Source organism: Phalacrocorax carbo, chromosome Z (assembly GCF_963921805.1).
Source record: "Phalacrocorax carbo chromosome Z, bPhaCar2.1, whole genome shotgun sequence".
NCBI lineage: Eukaryota > Metazoa > Chordata > Aves > Suliformes > Phalacrocoracidae > Phalacrocorax > Phalacrocorax carbo.
Genome location: NC_087548.1, coordinates 13,342,701 through 13,365,236, shown reverse-complemented (window position 1 = coordinate 13,365,236; position 22,536 = coordinate 13,342,701). Strand labels below are relative to the sequence as shown.

The 22,536-nt window shown below is 46.9% G+C and overlaps 1 protein-coding gene across 5 annotated transcripts; it reads left to right on the top strand.

The window, feature by feature from the left end:
* Positions 1-6,361: 6,361 nt before the first annotated feature.
* On the top strand, positions 6,362-17,668 carry LOC104047276 (hematopoietic SH2 domain-containing protein). Of its 5 annotated transcripts, none has more exons than XR_010370648.1 (7): positions 6,362-6,441; positions 8,259-8,306; positions 10,077-10,208; positions 11,866-12,007; positions 14,811-14,976; positions 15,310-15,991; positions 17,177-17,205. XR_010370648.1 is itself a non-coding variant. In XM_064438639.1 (7 exons), the coding sequence occupies exons 3-7, from the start codon at positions 10,118-10,120 to the stop codon at positions 17,402-17,404; spliced, it is 696 nt and encodes a 231-aa protein (XP_064294709.1). In that variant the 5' UTR covers positions 6,362-6,441; positions 8,259-8,306; positions 10,077-10,117; the 3' UTR covers positions 17,405-17,668. The 5 variants fall into 5 exon arrangements, 4 of the variants coding, with proteins under 4 accessions (XP_064294709.1, XP_064294711.1, XP_064294708.1 ...); XM_064438639.1 differs by having other exon boundaries at positions 15,923-15,991; positions 17,177-17,668; XM_064438641.1 differs by having other exon boundaries at positions 15,923-15,991; positions 17,060-17,291.
* The last annotated feature ends 4,868 nt before the right edge of the window (positions 17,669-22,536 follow it).

The window sequence follows — 22,536 nt, the reverse complement described above, 5'->3', positions numbered from 1 at the left end:
ATAGTTTCATGAACCACTAGACAAGATTGCTAGAAGCAGATGTACTGAGCCAGCTTGTGTGTGCTGTGTTTCCTGCTCTCCTTGGAGCCCTTCAGTGAGCTGCTGCTGTTCTCTCTGTGCAGGTGGTCAGGACTCCATTGCAAAGGTGACATATGGCCGAGTATTTGGCTGGATTGTTTGCAAGATCAATGACCTTCTGGCTGAGAACGTCGATCCTGAGGTGGAACCGAGGAAGATAGGTGAGTTCTGTCTGCCTCACTCCTGTTCTGTCCTAAAATGCGCGTCTCTCAGCCACAATGAAGGAAAGGCACGATACGAGTTTTCACAGAGATTGCATGCAGGGATCCATTACCAAAGACATGATCATGATGGAGATACTAGTCAGCAGCATGAAATCCATATGGCCATGGCCAACGTTGAGCAGTTGGTTGGTCTGAAGCAACTGTGAGTCTGTAGTTCTGGGATGCTCTGGTTTTGCAGGGGAGCCAGGGGTGGGAGTGGGGCTTCTCCTAACTGGTTGTCCAAGAAAGTTATGGGATAGGTGCCACTGGTGGCTTGACTGGGATTTTCCTGTGATGCAAGAGCTGGGTAATGGGAAATTTAGTTGTGTGTTGGGGTACATAGCTATCTGGAGGGATGGTCTGCAGGCTCCATAATGTGCTCATCTTCCTTCTTTTAGATATCCCAGATATTTTGGGGTTTGAAAACTTTGCAATGAATCATTTTGAACAGCTTTGCATAAACTTGGCCAATGAGCACAATGAGCTGCAGCACTTCTTCAACCATGTAAGTCTGCTGAGGGTGATCCCACCTTGTGTGGCAGAGAAAGCAGAGCACCAACCTACCTGGCGTATGAAGGAGAGCTTGGGGAAGAACAGGTCTGTTGCCTGGAAGGACAGAAATGGTGACTAGTGAAGCAGGGTGGAGAGCAGCAACCTTCTCTGCTGTGGCAGGGGAGTCACCGGGGCAGGGAAGGATGAAGTAGAAGGGTTAAGCAGTGACCAAAGTTGGCAGAGCAGGGACACTTACACTGTGAGGAGTGTTCCTGCTTTATGGACATGCACCAGTGACAGATGAGATTGCAGAACAGCAGTTTTATCTTGTGCCTCTCATGCCATGGGTGAGAGAGCCATGCCTCTGTCCTCCATTCAGGTTGGGAAGAAAGATACTCAGGGTTGTCTACCCAAGTCTGCTGGGTGCTCCAACCTCTCCTTTCTCTGTTTCAACACATTTTCCAGCTGGAGCAGGCTGCCTATAAGGAGGAAAAGCTGCCTTGGGACACTATCACATTCAACAATAATGAACCTATTCTAGTGAGTGAGAGGACTGACGGAAGGGAATTGCTCCATCCAGCCAAGAGAGGAGTCTTGTTCTTTCTGTCATGGGGAGGAGATGCACCTGAGAAGAACCTTTTCAAAGGGTGGTGTAGTGAGAGTGGATGCCCTGTACTGCTTTAGATATGTGTAATGTGTCTCCTTTCCCACAGAAACTGCTTCTATCCATGGCACTTGGTCTCCTGTCTCTTCTAGATGAGCAGAGTGCATTCCCTCAGGTATGTCTGAGATAGGGTACAGCAAAAATAATGTGGGGGAATGTAGTGATAAATATCTGGGCTGCAGAGAGAGCTCTTATGTTGGAGTGTGGCTTTAAAGAGCAGGATAAACAGGGGTATCCCCATGTGTGACTGATGAGACAGGACAGCCAGATCAGGGACAGCCTAATGATATTGGCATCCCTGTCAAGAGTCAGATTGAGGGTACAGTACAAAACTGTTGCATAGCCAAGGACACTTCGAACACTTTCTTTTGCTTCCATGTGCCCTGATCAGATCTCTCTTGCAGCCTTATTGTTTGATTATAAAATCTGCTTTCTTGCAGGCAACTGATAAGAAGTTTGTGGAAAAACTAAATAGCAGCTTCAAAGGGAATTTATACTTCCAGCCAGGACAAGGCCATGTTTTGAGCTTCAGCATCTTTCACTATGCTGGTAAAGTACATACAGTAGTACTGTTTGCAGGGAGAATGTTGTTGTAACGTATGTAGGAGGGGGGAAATGTGTTGCTTGACAAGTAAGTCTTTTATGTTAAGGAGTGTATGGTCTGACAATGAGAATAACCAAAGTGATGTGTTCCCAGGAGTTGCCTTCTAGGATTCCCTGGGATTTCTGTAAAAGGTATAGGAAGAGAGGACCCCTGAGGAAAGTGGAGCTAGCTCTGGGAAGCATAGGGTATCAGAAGAATCTGTTATACTTACCATCATTCTGTTGGAGCTCTAGTCTTAAAATAGTCCTTTATAAAATAAAAGTCCTGCACACACTGTGCAACACCAGAGGACAGTCTGAAGGCTTTAACTTTACCTGTTAGGTTCCAGAGCACAGCAGTCACAATTTTATTGCAAACACTGAGGAACACAATGAGAGCAGCCAGGTATTTAATGTTTTGAAAGTGGAGGTACTTATTTATACATTCAATGGTATCTAAGCAGCTTGAGGTTTAGGACTATTGCACATAAACTTACTGCCACCAATTTTGAAAGCATAGGCCCAAATACATTGAATTGATTGGAGATAATTTTTGGAGTAGGAGCAGACATGACAATTCAGGTCATTGTAGTATGCCATTTAGTAATCTAATCTCACCATTGTTGAATAAGTTATTAATTGTGACATTCTTTATTACAAAAATTCACACTTAACATAGGAGACTGGTAGGCTGGAGGTGAGAAAGCAAAGGAACAAGAGAAACAAGGGGGTGCATGACAAAGGATGGAAGCCATTTCGTAAGGAAGAGGGGGAAAGCAAGGAAAAGAGTGAAACACCAGAAGTGAATGAAACTTCATAATCAAGGAAAGGAGAACAGAAAAGGTGGATGTCTCAGTGTTATGCTGCACTCCTGTGGTTCTAATGCCTCAGTGCCATCCACAGGGTTTTGTTCCTCAGGATTTGCATCTGAATGGGGTGCATATGTATTTACAAAATTCACACGGGAACTAGTGTACAGAATTCATATGCAAGCCAGAGTGCATTCAGTTTAACAGCTGGTCCTGGCAAGCTGTGGTGGTGGCTTTCACAGCAAGCCTGCGAGCACTGCTGGACTTAGCGACTTGCTGCCTTTTCCCCTAGGTACAATATACTGCTGAGGGCTTTCTAGAGAAGAACAGAGACACCTTGCTAGCCAACATCCATGAGCAATTCATCAATAGTGTCACACTCTGCTCAGTGTGCTCTTCACAGTCATGTCCCTCTGCTATGACAGGGCATCCACACGAATCAAGTCCCACCTTAACAAGAGTTTAAGGTGGGGATGAGGCTTATGAGCTATGAATGTGTTTCACAGCTGGCAGCCCCAGGGAGACTCTGGGAAGGCTGTAGCCTGGAATAGGGCTGCTGGCATATACCCGTTCATTCTCCCCTGGAAAGCAAGGCAGGTTGTATCCTCTTTCAGAGAATTAGCTGCTGCTTGTATGTTTACCCTCAGATCACCCATATTCCCTAGGGCCAGTGCCCGACTGTCTCCACTGGCCCTTTGCATATGCTCTGTTCTTATCTAGAAATGAAGCTAAACAAGCTAAACAAGAAGCTAAAACTAGAAGCTAAACAAGCTTCTAGTTGTTTGCACTGAAAATAGGTGCTGTAAAGTCACAAGCAATGAGTTTAGAGATTATCCTTTTCAAACACATTTTGATTTTCAGGCACAACTTGTTAAAATCTCTGAGATCGTGCATTATTTATCTTCCAACACTACAATCCCTTTTTCCAGTTATTGATAAGCCATCAAGGTCTCCAAGGCTTCATGAAAGGAAACATTTAAAGAAAAGTCAAGTTTCCTTGGAATTTGTCTGGCTGAATACAGTGCTTCTACTGCAGGTCTTTTTTTCTTGTCCTGTTCAGTCCATGCCACTTTATGGCATTTACAAGTAACTGATACATTTAATTTCTATTCTCCACTGTGTTTTTCAGCTGTTCTGCTCAGGAGTGTCTTTCTTCATTACCACGTCCACACTGCTACTGAAGATACTTAGTCTAGTCCCAACTCTTTGAAAGTTCATAAACAGCAGAGGTAACCTGTTCATAGACTGGTTGTGCAGTCCTGGCCAGCTATCCTTAGGTGGCCTGGCTGGGCAAAGGGTTTGGCCCAGATGACCTCGAGAGGTCCCTTCCAATCTCAATCATTCTGTGATACTGTGATTCGCAGAACATGAGACCATTGCATCAAGGATGTGCAAGACTGTCATTAGATCATTCAGTAAATTGAACTTCCCTGAATTTTTTATCTTGTAATTGAATTAGTTGTAAGCTATCTGACTTTTTATAACCTCCCATCTCAACTGCTGTAGACGAGGTTCCCATTTGCTATCTATATTTCTTTAGAAGGTCATTTACAGTTGTTCAGTAACCTGATTGCCTTGTCTTCTCAGTGGCAGAATATAATATTTCTGCATTGTATGCTTCATATATTTGTATTTTCTTCTCTGTTTCTTTAGCTCTTTCCTTGTATTTCTGCATGGTGAAACCTAACACCCTGTCTGTGATTCAGTATTTTTAGGGAGACTTTTGTGTGAAGTGAGGTTCGAATGCTTAAACATGGTTGATTGCAAGCAAAGGTACAAAATTAACCATTGTCTCTGTTCTTCCAGCCACTGTCTCCAGGACAGGGACACTGATATCTCATATGAGAGCCAAAGTATTGCACTTCGGGTCCACATGGCAATTGATAAAGGATGGCATAATTACCTGATATTTATTATTTGAGAAAATGGCTTAAAATGAGAGCAGACAGAAATTGCCTGAAAATAAGAGCAGACAGCAATCTGCCTACAAAAATTTCTCCTTTGTTTTTCACTGGGTTTTATGCTTGCTTATGCTGATATATTTAACTTGTCTTCCCTCCCCTGCAATCCATTCACTCTCCTTTTCCCATCTGCCTTCCAGCAGAGCTCTTTGGATCACAATCAAGCACTTCCAGGGGTGATCTTTTGTTTGGGTCTGGTTTCAGATCGTACCAGGAGCAGACGACAAGTTCAAGAGCACGTGAAAATACTCTGCCAGAGCTTAGTTCAGGTAAAGGGGCCCTGCAGTGCCCCTTGAAATGAATGCAGTAATATTTCAGTGAGAACTTCCAGGCTGCTCAGCATAATTAAAGCATCCAGCATGCAGAAAGGGTTTTTTTCTGGGTGCCGTGCACAGCTGATCATGGTGGGAATGACCCAGTCATTATCAGAGCCTCAGAAGTTGCTGTGAGGAGGGAAAACAGTTCTTGCTGCATGATATTGCACACCAGGCTCTGGCAGTGCTTTGGCTTTTGGCTTACTGGCCTGTTGGTCTTCCTCTGCCCTCACCAGCATTCTCTGATGGTGCTCACAGAGAGGATGTATTCTGCCAACCGGCATTTTGTGCACTGTATAAAGCCCAACAGCCAGAAGGAGCCAGGTGTGGTGGACACCAGGTGGTGCTGCTGCACGTGAGGAAAAGCAACGTCCTTTACAGGTACTTCTGCCACATCTCAGTGGGGAGGGCAGACCTCACCCATAGGCTGTGGTGACAGTTGGAATATGACTGGTCTGAGTCTCCCCTTGCAAGAGAAAGAGTAGGCACAGTTTTTATGCATGTATAAGGTTCTGGGTACTTGGTTGTTTTTGTGACATAGACTGCTAGGTCTGGGTTTTGCAGTCTTAGTTCTCTCCCATTTCTTCTTCATGAATTCAATGAGATCTGCTTGTCAGTCACTCAGATTCATCTTTGCATCTCCTGGATGAGAATATCTACAGACAGTACTCCAGAAAAAATTATGCTTCCCAGAGGAGACTGTTCTCACCCATTAGCCATGGCAACTCTGAACAGGAGCCAAGATGTGGTTGCTTTGACAGGAGCTGAAAAGTGCTGATATGACTGGCTTTGGATATTGCATTAGGTCTGAGATCCAGATGCTTTAAAGAATACTGAAAATTATCAGAAGAGTTCAGAAAGCTCTGTGGCCTGTTTAATGTATATAAGAAAGGACAGGATTAAGAGGGAAGTTCATCCATGCCTCAGAGTACTACTTTGTCCAGATTCATAAGTAAAAAGATATCCTCTAAGGGACAGAGGCGAAGCAGTACCCATGGCTGGAAGGTGAAGTTATTTCTGTCATTGGTTTTTATGGTTTCCAACTTTTAACTGAGAGTGGTTAATCATCAGTTACAGGATGTGGTAAATTCAGTCTTTAACCAAGGAAACATTTTCAGAAAGAAACTTTTTTGTTTTAAACTAGAGAAGTTTAGGGCTGAATGAAGGCATTTCTGGCTGCAGAGGAACAAACTGATGTCCTAATGATCTGTTTCTGTTTGATTCCCTGATCCTCTTTGTGGTGCTGCTTCAGCTCTGGTACAAAGTCCTGCTGGAGACAATCCATACCCAAAGAGACGGTTCTTCCTGGACACCCTCATTTGAGGAATTTGCTGAAAGGTTTGTTAAAACCTCTGAATGTTCCTTGTTAGAAATTGTTAGGGAAGCAACTCTAGTAACTAGATATTAGCAAGGAGAGAAACAGCCTCTTTAAAGTTCACGTGCCTGAGATCATGGGGTTGTTTGCTGTGGGAGGCTGAGTGGGAAACACAGTGATTTATTGTTGTTTGCTGTGAGAATGTGGCCTTGCTGTGTTGTTTTGTTTTTCACAGATATGGAATTCTTAAACCAGATGTTTCCCTCACAAAGGAACGGTGGGAATCCTTCCTTTGTTATGTGCAATTTAGTTTGTTGTTCACAGACTTTTGCTCTGAGTAGCATAGGAAACTGAGTAAAATGAACAAAGTGAGGATGGGTTTTGGTGGTGATGGGGAACACAAATCCCTCAGCAAGGACAGTTAGTATTTAAAAAACACTTGGTAGAATGATGAATTAAATCTTTCTTGAATTGCTATGTCACAATTCAATTACTATAAAGCCTTGCTATCCTGCGGAATGAGCACTGGCTAAGGTACTCAATTTAGAGAGTCACAGTAATGGTTACTGGTGTCCACCACACGCAGTATGGCAGGGGATCAGCACAGTTGCCGGGTGTCTCTCCAGGCTTTTATCCCGATGGCCCCATGAGAGAAGAAGATAAATACAATGCTGATCAAGCACCCAGCACTGAATGTCTGCCAGGCTAGAGACTATGTTTCTGGTCCAAGAATTTTTTGTGTGTACAGGTATAATATACCCCCAGCACTTTCAGAACCTGACTGTTCCTTACACACACAAATGTCCCTCCAGTTTTGCAGTCTTACCCTATCAGCTTTTTCCATGTTACATCTAGGGAAGAAACTCCTCACCTCTTCTTTTCCACTTTCCCAGTCCTGCCTTCCTGCTATGGTCAATTGTGACTGGAAGTGAAAATGAAGCCTGTAGGGCAGCCAGCTGATTTTTTTTTTTTTGTTTTGGTCTTTTAAAAAGAGAATTTGAATGTTCTCCTAGAAAAGTTCTCTCCTGGAAGTAGCTCCACCACCCTTCACAGAGCTTCCTTGGAGTTACTGAAATAATAAGATTAATTCAGATTAATTAATTGATACTGAATTAATAAGAATTGCAAACCAAATTGAGACCCAAGTCAAAAGAGAGTCTTGTGAATGAGAGGCAGCATGGTGTGTTTTCAGACACAAAAATCATAGGATGCTTTTGAGAAAAGAATTACCTTGGATATAGATCCTGGTGCAGCAGAAGCTGGCTGAGATAGAAGGAAAACCACTTCTGCTTTGCTATGTGAGATATTAGCAAAAAGTGCCACTATGGTTTCACAGCCTGGATTTGCAGGCAGAGGGAGGAAGCTGTCTGTGTGGTGCAACTAGTGTATTGCTTTCAGTTCCAAGGGTTGGTGTGTCTTTCTGAGTGACCCAAGCTTTATCACTACAGTCTGCAAAATAAAACTGGAATTGGAAAACAGACTTTCTCCCGGAAGTCTTGCTGTGCCGACCTTGCAACTTGTGTACTCCCAAGAGCATGAAATGAGGAAAAACAGTTCTGAGAATAAAATAGGTTCTGCAGAACTGCCTCCCTGGGCATTGAAGGAAATCTGCCTCTAGGAAACCCGTTTGCTGGTGTTCCTGAATGTGATCCTAGCTGTACCTCAAGAAGCACTGCATACTGACAGCTGGTTACTGAATGTGACTGGGTGACGGGGGACAGAGAATGTAATGCAGAGTCATTGAGGCACTTTCTCCCCCTTCATGCACCTAAAACCACTGGCTGCATGGTGTTCACTTTGGGTGGAAAATTATTTATTTCACTTTTTTCCTCTCTTTCAGGTGGTTGGAGATACTGCAAAGAACAAAGCTGACAGGCTGGATGTGTGGGTAGGTGTGGGTCACTGTTGCTGGGCATGAGGGGCCTGAACTGCAGAGACTTTATACACATGGACGGTTATCTGGTTCTCTTCAGGGAGAAGTTTGTGGCTGTAGGAGAGGCCTGTCCAAAGGGAATGGCAGGAAGATGTGCCAGGGGAGGGTTAGGTTGGATATTAGGAAAAGGTTCTTCACCCAGAGGGTGGTGGAGCACTGGAACAGGCTGCCCAGGGAGGCAGTCATGGCTGCAAGCCTGACACTATTCAAGAAGCACTTGGACAACACCCTCAGACATGTGGTGTGAATTTTGGGGTTGTCCTGTGCAGGGACAGGAGTTGGACTTGATGATCCTTGTGGGTCCCTTCCCACTCAGGACATTCTGTGATTCTATGATTCTATGAAAGGATGATTGGCTGCAAGTTTAGACAAAGTTTCTCACTGGTTCTTTCTCTCCCCAACTTCTCAGGAAGTCATGACTTTTCTCTAAATATTGGCACCAGGACCACCTGGCAAAGTATGTGGAGCGACTGGAAAGAGCAGCAGATGTCATACATAAACGTAAGCACAAAGGCAGGAGAGTCCCTCCACTATGATCTCAGACCAGGGCAAGGAAAAACTTTTCTCCAGTCCCTGCTCCACCATTGCACCTTTGCAGGTGACAGAAAGGCAGGCCAGACTCCACCTCCATGTCACAGCCCTGTGGAGTCAGAATGCTTATTGCAGATACCCATCTCCTCAGTGCTCATCCTCAATCGGGCAGAGCCATCAGACAGTGTGAGCCTTGGAAAGGGAAAGCTTGTGTGCAGGAGAACTGAGGTGAGCAGGGCAAGCGTGTGATTTGGCTGTGTCCTGAGATCTGTGTAGCCATCCTCTGGAGTGAAGGCGTGTTTGTTAGTGGTGTTGAACTGAGGTGAGAGAAAAGATGATGAGTGAAGTAGACCTCATTCCTACTTTCAGAGATAGGCAGAAAGGGATGAAGTTTTGTTTCAGTGTGGTTTTTTTCTTTCCTTTCTAGGTAGCATCTCCTCTGTCAGCCTGTTTCTCCAGAGCAGGCACTGTGGGCGGTTTGGTACTTCCCTCTGCACAGGCTCCATGAGGACTGTGCAACCAGAAGGCAGAGGATGTCATCCTGCCTGGTCCCTCTCTGTTGTACTTCTCTTCTGTATGGGTTGTTGCACTCCTGAAGCATCTAAGCAGCTTCCAGCTTTGCACCCTACAGTATGACAAACATCAGACTGTCACATGCTGTGTTGTTCTTATCCGTGGGGAAGATGTGTGGGTAGTGGGAAATGAGAGATTATGGCTTTCAGTTCATGTGCTTTAGTACCTGGTAAAGTAGGCAGGACAGTGCAATGTCTCTAAAGCTCCTGATGATCCCTGTGATGGCTGCTTATGGGAAAGGTTATCCTGTGGGCTGACAACAAGGAAATCCCATCTCCTACACGGAAGAGTTTTTCTTTTACTCAGTAGTGTCTGAAGGGTACCAGGGAGGCCCTTCTGTGAGACTTTGTTTTTTAGGTATCCTGTGCCTTGGCATTAGAGATGAGAGCTTAGACCTGTAATTAGATTTTTTTAAATCCATGATCTGGCAGCTTAGAAAGTACAGTTCTCGAGTCAGTTTGACTGCCTGCTCAAGTAGAGTCTGAATTGTTCTTTATTAACGTGATTGAAGTGTTGAGAGCTTTGCACTGGGTGAAGGAATATCAGCCAGTGTCCTTCTGCCAGGGATTGGCAAAGGCATAAGAAGCATTTTTCTCCTAACCACAGCTTTTCTCTGAATAGTTTTCAGGGAATTCAGATACAGGTGGAGCTACCTGAAGCTGATGGCTAGGCTGAAGGCTCAGGCACAGTGGCTACAGGAGGAGACAGAGAATCAAAGAAGCCGGAAGCTGGTGGTGGAAGCAGAGGCCCAGAGTGAGTTATCCCAGTCCCACTGCCCCTGTGCATGGCTACTCGTGTGATGATTACCTCAAAGTGCCATAAGCTCCAGATGACGATGGGCTGCCCTTGGCTCTCCTGGGGCTGGGTGCTCCACCAGTGTGGTGGGCAGGGATGTGCTGATGGACATGATCCACTGTTGAGTTGAACAGTTTGGCAGGGGTTAAACCCCCTTGCTTTCCAACCGACCTCAGATAATTCTGGGAGGTTGGGGGTGGCTGGGTTTAACTTCTGATTAACTCTAATATGTTATCGTGACTAGGTTCCTTTTACATTCTCGGAAACAGAATTAAGACTCAAAATGGAGTCAAGTGCTAAGTCACTTTATTGGCCAGAAATAGATACAGAAGAGAAAAGCACAGAAAGAGAAGGGAAAAAGAAAAGGTGAAAAGGGGAGGAAGAGGAAGAGAGCGAGAGAGGGGAGAGAGAGTGGGGCTGTTGTAATAGCTACCACCACAGATCATGCAGTGATTTGTCCATCTCTCTGGGCAATCCCTGTGGTCTGAGCCTTCCCTGCCATCTGAACGGTCTAATGTATTGTCAAGTCCGGTGGGGGGAGAGAGGTTCCAGAATGCTCTCCCCCTGCCTCTGCTGTTTTTTCCCTTTTATATCATTGTTCTCTTGCATAGTCAGTAACTGTTCTGCACACCCCTGCCTCCCACTCGGCGGTGAGGCGCATGCCCAGTACTGTCACTAAGGAGTGCTTGAAAGTTCTAGAGGGTCTGAACCCCCCTCCTCCCATATGTTGCCAGTCGGCCTTGGGCCCAGGTGTATGTGTGGAGGATGAGCATTCCGAGATAACAGGGCACACATTCCTGCCGCCTCGACCTTGGTGATTAAACTGTTCCATCCAGCTGCAGTAGTGATTAGGTTATAGGACTGAAACTTGCCTGCCAACAATGTTGAGACAAGTTTTTAGTCCCTGACACTGATGTTCGTGCCATTTGAAAGTGCAGCTTTCTCTGCAAGGAGTAGAAGCGGCATGGTGAACGTCGTTTGTCTGGCTGTGTTGGGAGGATTGCCTAGCTGTGACTTTCCCACATGCTCCATGCAGCAGAGCCTGTCCCTATCCTGGGCACGTGGAGGACAGTCCTCACGGATCTTGGATGCTAGATTTCATCTACTTCTTTCCTTTGTTGCAGAAAGTATCTTCCTTCCAGTCCCTATGCTGCAAAAGAGGTGCCCTCAGCCTTGTCCCTATCCACCTGATAAGCCACCACAACCACCAGTACCATGGCCACACAGCAAATTAACAGAGGTAGTGATATTGGCTCTGCTTGTGGCCCCTTAGCCAGGTGTGCTGGTTCCCTGCTCCTTCAACCTTCTGCATGCACATGTTCTCTGGCATGTGGTCCCAGGAGGCATTACCATTGTTGTTATGAGAAGTGGGAGGGTCCTTTCCTACTGTGGTTAGTTAAAAAGTGTGGTCAGGACCTTTGAGGAACTGAAAGCAGCTTTTGATAGTTTGCAACTAATCTCGTCTTAAGGGACTCAGGAGTGGGATCACTACCAAAGTGAGCCCTTCAAAGGTCCCCTGTCTTTGACTTTGCTTTCATGCCTACTTTCCCCCTCTCCCCACTTGCAGTCTACTCCCTTTCATAACTTAATTCTTGGACCCTTCTGCAACTCACAGAGGAACAGAGTGCAAAAGAGGCAAAAATGAGGAAAGTCAAGAGAGGAGCAGGTCTCCACTGGTTCAAAGACACACAGGCCCAGGAGATCATGCAGGATGATGAGGCCTTTCCAAGCTGGCTTCATGGCATGACCATCTGGAGGTGAGTATGCTGGACACAGTGACACCACAGCTTGAGCTGTGGCAGGCAGGCAGAAGCTGCTGTGTCCTTAGGAACACTGCATAGGCTGGATTTGCCAGGATTTGCCTCCTTAAGGAATAAGAGTGGCCTGCATAACCTTTCACTTTTGCACTGTGAACTTCAAACCCTTAGGGGAGCTCCCCATCACAGGATGCAAATGCTGAAACTTTACATGGGTCCAGGGAAAGACTGTGGAAACTCATAACAAATAAGTCCACTGTGGGTTCCTAAATATAGAATACTGTGCAGGGAAGGGAGCCTTGGAAAGTACTTGGAAAGGAAATGCACACATGTGTTTACCCTGTTGTGGCCTGTTTGCAGAGACATGATATGGAATGAAGGTGGACTTTTGGTCTGACTCATTATGACTGTTTTCATATCTCTCAGTTTAGGTCAGGAGGACACCTCATCTTACAACAAAGGATACAGAATTCAGTGTACATTTAATTTTTAAAAGTACTAAGAGGGGCTTTAGTGAGTACCCAATAACAAGATTCCCCCAAAGCCCTCAGAGATGGGAAAAAGAACACTTTTTTTTATATGTCTGGCCATCTAAGGACAGTGCAGTATAGGGGGAATTTAGATCCCTATAGGCTGGAAGAGACATACAGAAAGCCCTACCTTCTTATGGAGTTGTTTATGAGACTGTGAACTCACAAGCTTTTTTGGGAAAACCTTTATTTAAATGCTTGACATTTTGCTACTGAGTATGCCTCACACTTCACTCTCTTGGCTGAGCCAAGCACTACTTTCCAAGCAGTGATAATAAGAGAAATTCTGATTATTGCAGTGATCGGATAGGAGCAAGACAGTGTGGTTAGCAGGTAGACATCAGAATTTCTGGCTATAGACTCCCCTGTGTGCAAAATATTCTATGGTACTACATGCTTGCTAACTGCCAGTGTCCCTTATGTGGTGGGACTTGTGTGTGGGCACTGCCTGTCATTTGAACATCCTTATCATCTCGTCCCAGTTTGTAACTTTTTTGTGTTAAAGCTGCACATATCCTTCAGTCTGACTAGATCACAAGTTCCTGGATTTTGTCAGTTTATCAGCATGAACATTACTCAGAGACATTATATAGCACGTCAGCTTAGTAAAGGACATTACAGTAGCTGACAGGTCCCTGGTAGCTGCATTTTTTTCTTTTTTTTTTCTTTTTAAGGTAATTAAGAAGGCCCCCACCCGCATACATGCTTTTTGTCCACAGATCCAAGAATGCAGGAGAGGAATTAGCACCTGGAAAGCAAAACTAACTGAATTCTAATATAGGCTAGCCATGAACACTTCACAATGAAGGGCATAGCAGATCCTCCCCAAAGACACTGAAGACTGAATACTTTTGAAGTGGTGCAGGAAGCACCAGCAAGGAACAGGAAGTTGCTGGATTTAAGTCTCCATATAGTAATGTAAGCTCAACCTCTTGTAACAGAAGAGCCAGAGCAATGCTAAACTGCATTGGTCATTTGCAGTCACCTCTAGCCTGGAGCAGGGCACATGACAAGCACAAAGCAGTGCTGTCTGTTGGGCAAAGAGGGGAAAGACATCCTTCCAGCAGGAATTTTAGAGTGCCAGATTGGGGTAATCCAAGTTCATGTTTTCCCAAGGCACTGGGTTTACCCCACAGCATCCAGACTTCTTCCGTTAGCACTGGAATGTAGGAAATGCATGTGTGCACAGTCCCCTTATCTCAGCAATGCATTTTAATGTGCTCTGTGCTGGAAGGTAGCTGTTGCTATCACACTAGTCAGACCACGGGAACAGGTTTGGAGCAGCTGTGCTTGGAGAGGCTCTGGTTGAGAGTATTGTGCCTCCTCAGCCTGCTAATGCATCCCTGCACCAGCAAGCTTGAGTCTGGAAACCTCTAGGTAGGAACACATGGGGCAGATGCTGGCCTCCCTGTGGACTGGGAGCACTACCATGGTAGCACAGGAAATAGGATAGGAATCCCTGCACAGAGGCTCACTGTCCACTGAAAACTCTTTCCTGCTTCCAGGGAAGCTGAAAACTTGCTGATTGACAAGCCTTTGGGTTGCTTCCTTTTTCAGATCAGCCAGAGCCAACCAGGCTACATCCTGACATAGGAGTAGGTAATAATCCTTGCAGAGAAGGAAAAAGAAGGTCCTAAACTGAGCTATGCATCACTGGAGGAGTTAGCCTCCTCCACAGAGGAGTCCATTGAGGATGATGCTCAGCTTCTCCTGTTGTGGGTGCCTCATACAGTCTGGAGTAGCAGACAAGACATTATGGAGTCTGTCTCTTGCCAAAAACTAGATCTGTTTGTGGGTGGGGTCCTGCGGCTCCAGGGGTGCAGGCCCTGCTTGGGCTGTGCTATATGGCTGAGTGGTCAAACCAGGTTGGAAGAAGCATTGACTGGAGCAGAGGAGAAGAGTCTGGAGGAGGGCCTGAGGAGAGGCAATTGGTGTGATACAAGGGCATGGTATTTGTACAGCCTCAGGCAAAGAGTAGGGCAGAGTTTTAATGTCGACAACAGGCATGGGAGGTGGTTCAGCTTGCTGGAGTTTGGATCTGACTGCTGGTGTTCTCCTGTCACTGACTTTGGGGAAATTGCTGCACCTCCAGCACCTACTAGCACAGTATGTGACACTCCAGCATGGTGCATCTCCTGTATCCTTGTGATATTTGTTACTGAGGCTCCTGATCACATCTGGCCTCTTGAGACAAGTGCAGAAAGCAATGGCTGGGTCCTGGAGAGAAGTTGCGGCCCTGTGCAATGACTATTTCTGTCTGCCTGTCTCCCCAGGAGCAAAGGCAGCTGCAGACACTACATGATCCAGATGCAGCCCAATGCATGTTATGTCATCCTGGGGGAAGACGGAGCTCACACCTCACTCACCAAGCTGGTTCTGTATCACCAGACTGTGAGCATCCAGCCCTTTATGGAGATATTGGCTGTTCCCTGTGGGCAGGTAAATGTTGAGGATCTGCAGCTGGAAAAGGAGATGGGGCATCGGCAGTGCCCTGAGCAGATGGAGTAACTGCAGCAACATCTCTGTTTTGTTTTCCTGTTGGGGGTATCCCATTCTGCCCAAGCAGCTTGGCCTCTTCTGCATGCACGGAGAAATGCTATGAGCGGGACACTGGGGAGTCCTGGAGTGGGGGAGAGGCCCTGGTGGGTGGATGACATGCCCCTGCTCCTGAATGTCAGCAGTGGTTACAGCTCGGAATTCCTCTTTGTTGTGCTGTTTGGCATGTGTGGAGGGTCTGCAAGCCACTGCTGAATTTACTCTTCCCTCCCTCAGAAAAGTAGTGAGAGTTTGGATTACAAAGATCTGGAGTGCTTCAGGCTGGGTCCACCAGCAGTCAAGAGGGAGACCCCTCCAGAGGAGCAGCCCTGCACCTCCACCAGCAGACCTGTTCCACAGTCAGGAGGAGCAGCCGCAGTTCTCAGACACCTGTGTTTCAGGAGGACCAAGGATTGCCAAAACCAACAGAGCCTGGATAAGAGTAAGACAAAGCAAAGCTTAGGCAAGGAGAGAGGCAGCCAACAAGCCTTCACTCACCTCCATTCTTCCAGACGTCTAGTGATGCAGGAAATCTAGCAGGTTAGCTGGGGCATATCCTCTGCCAAGCCTTGCTGCCCATGGCCACTCTGGGACACGTGGAGCTGCCCTACCCAGGGGCAGGAGAGAGGAGGCTTCCACAAGTAGCACTCAATTTCCCAACTCTAGGGTCACAGGTTTTATTTGGCAGTCTTGGGTCAAGGCTGTGTTCACTGGAAGTGCCAGGCTGGGGGAGACCATGGGAGAGGCTTGCTGAGATCCCCAAAGAAAATTCCACAACAGAAGGGGCTGTGATGTGGCCAGTGTCCCAGCCACTGCTCCCGTGATACTGTCTCTCTTCTTCTCACTGCAGGTTTCTTCCACTCTGTACAGAAATATTGTCATGCTCTCAACACTGAGGATGTTGAACCCAAGCGACACGGTAAGAGGAGACAGCACACAGGAGGGCAGATAGCAATTGTGGCTTCCTCAGGAAATGGAAGAGCAACGGGCCCTTCCTTTACTGCTCTTGGCTACCAACTACCTAGAAAGGGAGTGGGAAAAGTGGAGGGCAGTGGCCAGTTTCCATTCCAGAACTGCAAAGAGACCAGGAAAAATGGGAAAAATCAGCATAAGGTTGTGTTCCCAGCACCTTGGTGCACAGTGTGCTTGCAGTACAATAACAGGGCTGCTGGAGGGAGCTCACAGTTTGTTAGAGGCCTGGGTCTGAAAGGACGAGTACTATCAGAAAGCATATCTGCACACTACAATAGTCAGCTACTGTGGCTTAATGTTGTGGAGAGGCATGTATCAGAAGTGGGTCCTGGGCAGAGAGCCCTGGGGGTTAGCAGAGACAATGAGCCAAAGGCAAGGCTGAGAACATAAGGGAAGGCAGCAGTCTGAGGATTTTAAACAAGGTGTCAGCAGCTAGAATCACTGAGGCTGTTATATACTGGCTAGGTTATAGGAGTATATGGAGTGGGCCGAGAAGGGCCATCTGACACAGTTGGCTATGCCCAATGCGTTAATTGTCTGAAGCATCTAGTGGATGAGCAGCTCCCCTGTGCAGCCAGTGGGTAAATCCCTGTCCCATTCAGTTGCTGAAGGCAGGATTAAGCAGTAGAGGTGCTGTTGTACGCCTCTGCAAAAATCTGGATTTGTGCCAGCTGGGAGTGGAGAGGGATGAGAAGATCACGCTGTCGGCTCACAGCCTTGCACCAGGATTGCCGAGCTCCCTGCGTGGTTCCTCTCCCAGAAATTCGTGTTGGAGCATGAGCTGGGGCCTGTCTTGTCTTCCTCTTGAATGCTGAGAAAATCCTCTCCCTGAAGCGTTTGACTCAATTGCTTTATTCCTGTACCTTGGGGATGTTCCTTGTGTCTGAGGTTAGGCAGAAGAAAGACAAAACATGTCGGGTCTGCATAGATCACTGCAAACATGTCGTACTGTATTGCTGAATGGAGCCCTGTTTTTATGTCCTCCACTGAGTTATGTTTCTTGACTTTCTTGCAGGTCCAAGTGGCTCAGCCCTATTCTCTTCCAGTGCTGCTGGGCCTTGCCTAACTGGGTGAAGATATACAGACATACAGCAGCCTTTTTTCTTCTTTCATGGTTTTTTTTTTCTTTTAGTTTTTGCTGCACCCAGCTGGCCCTGTGCCTTTAGACAGGACTGCTGCAGAAATGAACACCAGCACTCAGCTGCTCTCAGTGGCTGAGACTGCAATATCTGGACCAGTCTTATCCTGTCAGAGAGGTGAGAGGACGGAAACAGACGCAGTCTGCACAGACCCAAAGTGCCTGACCATCTGCCTGTCAATATTTCAACATGCCTGGAGACTGCTTGCCTTACACTGTTAATAGTCACAAACTGGATATCTCACAACAATGTCTTATCTCACAGATACCTGTACTGATTTCCTACCTGTTTCTTCTCTAGTCCACTGTCTCTGTGTTGGTGCTGTGTATCCGCTGCTTTGGGTGCCAAGGGAAGCTGAGCTTGGGTTTAGGAATTAAAACGCCCATGTTCACCCTGGTTGGAATCACTACAACATACAGGACCATGCTACTTGTTACGTATTTTCCACCTCTTAAAATAAACCTATTTTCTTCCTATAAGGAGAAGCTTAGCATTTTCTGTGTTTCTGTTACCTGCAGTCAGTTCAGCCACAGACAGCAAACGGAGAGCAACGGCTAATACAGGATCATGTGAAGTGTCTCAGTGGAGATGAAAGCTCATGGGCCAGTAAACCTGGTGTACAACTGCCACCTGTAACAGTGCTCTCCTTCCACACCAACCTCATCTCCTGTGTATGCCACAGGCAAGACCTCCCCTTTGCAGCCTGTGCCAGCTCCCTCTTACTCAGGGCTTGTCTGGCAGATCCCTCTGTACCGGAGGACAGCCACACTGCCCACCCCACTTCACTCCTCCCTGGGAGGCAGAGTGCGGCTGAGTCCAGGTTGCATAGGCTGGCACTACAGCCAGAGAAGCTTGTCAGTGTGATACAGGATGCTTGTGGCACTTGTAGCACTGCCTTTAGCCATGGGACTATTTCTCTTCCCACCCCCCACCCCCCCTGTGCTCTTGGAAGCAGTGGTGCTGAGCTTGCACTGGGTCACAAGGGAGCACTGCTGGGACCAGACAGGGAAGCAGTGGCTGTTTCAGCCTGACATCCTGGCTCTCCCCAGCACTGCCTTGCAGTTTTAACACACCTTTTCTCTTCCTCATGCTGGATTTTGGCAGCTGCTTTGAGGTTGGTTGTTCAGGACAGAACTAGTCCAGGCAGTCAAAGGCTGCTGTTTGCAGAGTCTTCCTGGCTAAGCCCAGGGGCGTTTTGCTGGGCAGCCTTAGCCTCTGTGCTAATGTTCTCCTTGGCTTCCTCCACTGCTAGGCAGCTGGAAAGTCTGCCTTCTGGGTAGCACGTAGAACCACTTCATGGCCAAAACATTTCTAAGAACTTACTAATACACAGAACTGAGGCATGTATGAGAAATGCATTTCAGTAATGGAGCTGATCTGTAACTGTTTCCTAGTTGCTGTGCCACAGAGCATGGTGTGAGCCCAGGGCTAAGATTCAGCTGTAAAACACTGTTTGATCCTGTTCCCTGGCAGGGATAATGCTGAACTAAGGACAGTGGTGAAGAGTGTCCCCCCAGCAGCTGCCTCCAGTACTTCCTGGGTGCTGCTGCAGGCACAGCTCACAGGTGACACTGAGGGGAAGGACATCAGGGGAGCATCAGGACATTTCGCTGGTGCCTGTGCATGGCTTTCATGGGGAGAAATGGGTGCCAGCATTGGGGAAAAGCTGGGAGAAGAGCTAGGAATAGAATAGGCTGCTAAAGTCTAAGATGCAGATTTGACATCTCTAGCGTGGTCTTTGCCTGCATGCTTCCAGCTCATGTCCAAATTCAGGTGCTGGAGCTTCAGCTCTGTGTGAGAGTGTGAGTTATGCTAAGGTTTTCTTTCATCTTCTCCCTGAAGATGATCTTCTCAGTTGAAAAGGAGCAGCTGCATGAGCAGCCCTATCTCATTTCCTATGGCAGCTGCTTCCCTTGTGGCACTTGGAAAAGTTATATCTTAGAAAAAGCAAAGAGCAAACCCTGTAAGCCAAAGCGGGAAGACCATTCATGTTATATCATGCTATAGTTCAGCTGGCATGCAATGAACTGAATGGGATATACTCACATAAAAGGCTGTGCTGGTTTTGGCTGGGATAGAGTTAATTTGCTTCATAGTAGCTGGTATGGGGCTATGTTTTGGATTTGTGCTGAAAAAAGTGTTGATAACAGGGATGTTTTAGCTGTTGCTGAGCAGGGCTTACACGGAGTGAAGGATTTTTCTGCCTCTCCCCCCGCCCCACCAGTGAGTGACTGGGGGGGCACAAGAAGCCAGGAGGGGACACAGCCGGGACAGCTGACCCCAACTGACCCAAGGGATATTCCACACCATATGACATCATGCTCAGTATATAAAGTTGGGGGAAGAAGAAGGAAGGGGGGACGTTCGGAGTGATGGCGTTTGTCTTCCCAAGTAACCGTTACACGTGATGGAGCCCTGCTTTCCTGGGGATGTCTGAGCACCTGCCTGCCCATGGGAAGGAGTGAATGGATTCCTTGTTTTGCTTTGCTTGTGCAGGCGGCTTTTGCTTGACCTGTTAAACTGTCTTTATCTCAACCCATGGTTTTTCTCCCTTTTACCCTTCCAATTCTCTCCCCCATCCCACCATGGGGGAGTGAGCAAGGAGCTGTGTGGTGCTGAGTTGCCAGCTAGAGTTAAACCACAACAGTCTTTTCTGGCACCCAGCTTGGGGATCAAAGGGTTCAAGATAATGACAGGCTTGATTGGAATGTGCTAGATTGAATTTATAGCTGTTATTGCTGTTTACCTATTAATTGGCAGGCTTCTGTGCTTGCGATGAGGCTTGCTTGCCTTACTGTATTCTGAAGTCCAGTGCTCATTAGTGGCTGCTTTTTGCTTTCACCACTTGCTGTACCTCTGTGCTGCTGATCACCTTACTCTGCTGTGCCTGGGGTCACACTGATAACAGCAATGGCAATAAGCCTGGGCTGGCAGGTGGCCAGGGCATTTCTGTTGCACTGGACAGGCTGGAACTCCAGTGTGAACTCGGGTCGAAGGGATTATGACCTGTGGATGAGTCCATGTGGGAGCAGGACACCCCTAAGTGTCTGTGGATAAGCCCCCACCAGAGCAGGTGCATCCCTGTGGCCGCCGTTATGTCTGTGCCACAGCAGGTATACCTCTGAAGGGATTGTGGCCCAAGGATAAGTCCATGCTGAAGAAGGTACACCTCAAAGTGTCTGTGGCTGTAGATAAGCCCTTGCTGCAGCAGGTACACCTTGAAGCATCAGTGGCTGTGCATGAGGTCATGCCAGAGCACCTCAAAGCAAGTGGCCACAACAAAGCAGGTACACTGCTGGAGGGACTGCAGCCACAGATAAGCCCATAACAGAGCAGTTACACCCCTGGAGGGACTAAAGCCATGGGCAAGGCCATGTTGGAGCAGGTTCACTTCTGAAGGGACTGTGGCTATGGGTAAAGCCACACTGGAGCAGGTACATCTTTGCAGGCATTGTGGCCCATGGAGAAGGCCACGCTGGAACAGGTGCACCTCAAAGCAACTGTGGCTGTGGGTAAGTCTATGCCACAGCAGGTACACCCCTGGAGAGACTGTGGCTCATAGATAAGGCTCCACTTGAGGCAGGTACAATCCTAAGGGACTGCAGTCTGTGGAAAAGTCCAAGCTGGAGCAGGGGCAAGGGGAGGAGTTCATTGCAATGTTAAACCCTATGGTCTGGTCCAATGGGACCAGGGTGGAGATTGTAATGGAAATACCTTTTTTTTTGTGGTAACCACTGTTTTGAGCTGCATGTTATGGGAATTGCTATAGCAGGAACCACCTGAACCAATGGAGGACAGGCCTTACAAGAAGCACTAGAAGCGGCAGCAGTGACCTGACCTGAGCTGGCTTTGGTGCCCAGTAACTCCACACAACACACCACCTCTCCTGCCCTGAGCAACCACCAGAACAGATGGAGCCCAAAATCATGGGCTGAATGAACTCAGTGGACATTTTGTGGACATTTGTGGGAATTTTATGGACATTTTACAAGGATGGTCCATAGACTGAGGGAATTATATCTGTGAATTATGTCAAAGGATAGGAAGTGGGGGGGTGATTAATGAAGTCGTATTGGATAGTGTGGGACCTAAGCATGACATAAATGGTATGGAATGAGGATGGAAATGTGCTGGTTTTGGTTGGATCAGAGTTAATTTTCTTTATAGTAGCTAGTATGGGGCTACGTTTTGGATTTGTGCTAAAACCAGTGTTCATAATACAGGGATGTTTTAGCGGTTGCTGAGCTTTACATCTGAACAAACTTGCCTGTAAACAACCTTTTAGCTAATCACCTCTAGGTTAAGACCTACTCCAGATCAGTGTCTTCTGTCCAAACTAAAGCTCTGGCTTGCCTTTTGTCCTTAAGGTATTTGGCCAACAACTCCCCATCATGCTAGCTAAAACAGAAATTTTTGTCTTCCCTCCTTGCATTCTCAACACTTCTTGTTCCTGCTTTTCCCAGCTCTGCTTTTTCCTCTCCTCTCCTCAGTCTGGCCATCATCTTTGATGTAGGCTTCAGGTTTAGGAACGTAATCCCATGACCCAAGGACCAGTACGGCTCTTATCTCTTTTCACAGAATGGGCAGTCTTCATGTCGTATGTTTCCTTTCTGGGCAATGCTATGGTGTATGTTGACATATTTCCTTCCCTAAACGTGTTTTAAGGACCTGTTTGGCCCTCAGCCCAGACAAGGTTCTCCACGCTGCCCTTAGCCTCACTCCAGCTTATGTCAAGTGACTGTAGAGTGTAGTCAGAGCATCTCTGAGATACTACCTTTCCTATGTTGTAGTCAACTTTGCCGTCCAGACCAAATGTTCTCATGTGTGCCACTGCTTTGCGGCAACAATTAGGATAGTCTACTTGACTAGGTCTTTGCTTCTCAACTTGCTCCTCCTGGTGCATCACAAGAGCATAGAAACTATTGTGTGAGATGTAGGGGTCAAACCAGCACATGTTCCTGGCCATAAAGGTGGCCAGTGGGATATGCTTAGAGCAGGCTGAAGAGAAGTGTAGGCATAAAGCCATGCTTCTTCTGCTACATGTTTTGAGCAATACTCAGTTTAATCTTATTCTGACAAAAATATCCTCCTGTCTAGCGGTCCTTGCTGGGTTGCTCTTCCATAAAAGCATCTGACTGCTTTTGATCAATTCTAGATTATTTGGCCTCCTTAGCATCCCTAGGCAATTGATTCCTAAGACTTATGACGCATAGTGATGAATTACTTAAATTTGTTTGGTTTTTAACCTCCTATGTCATTATTTAATCAATATACCCTTGTTTCTATACTATAAAACATCACAATTAATTGCTTCCAAAACACTTCGTTCACTGCACATGATTGTTTGTATGTG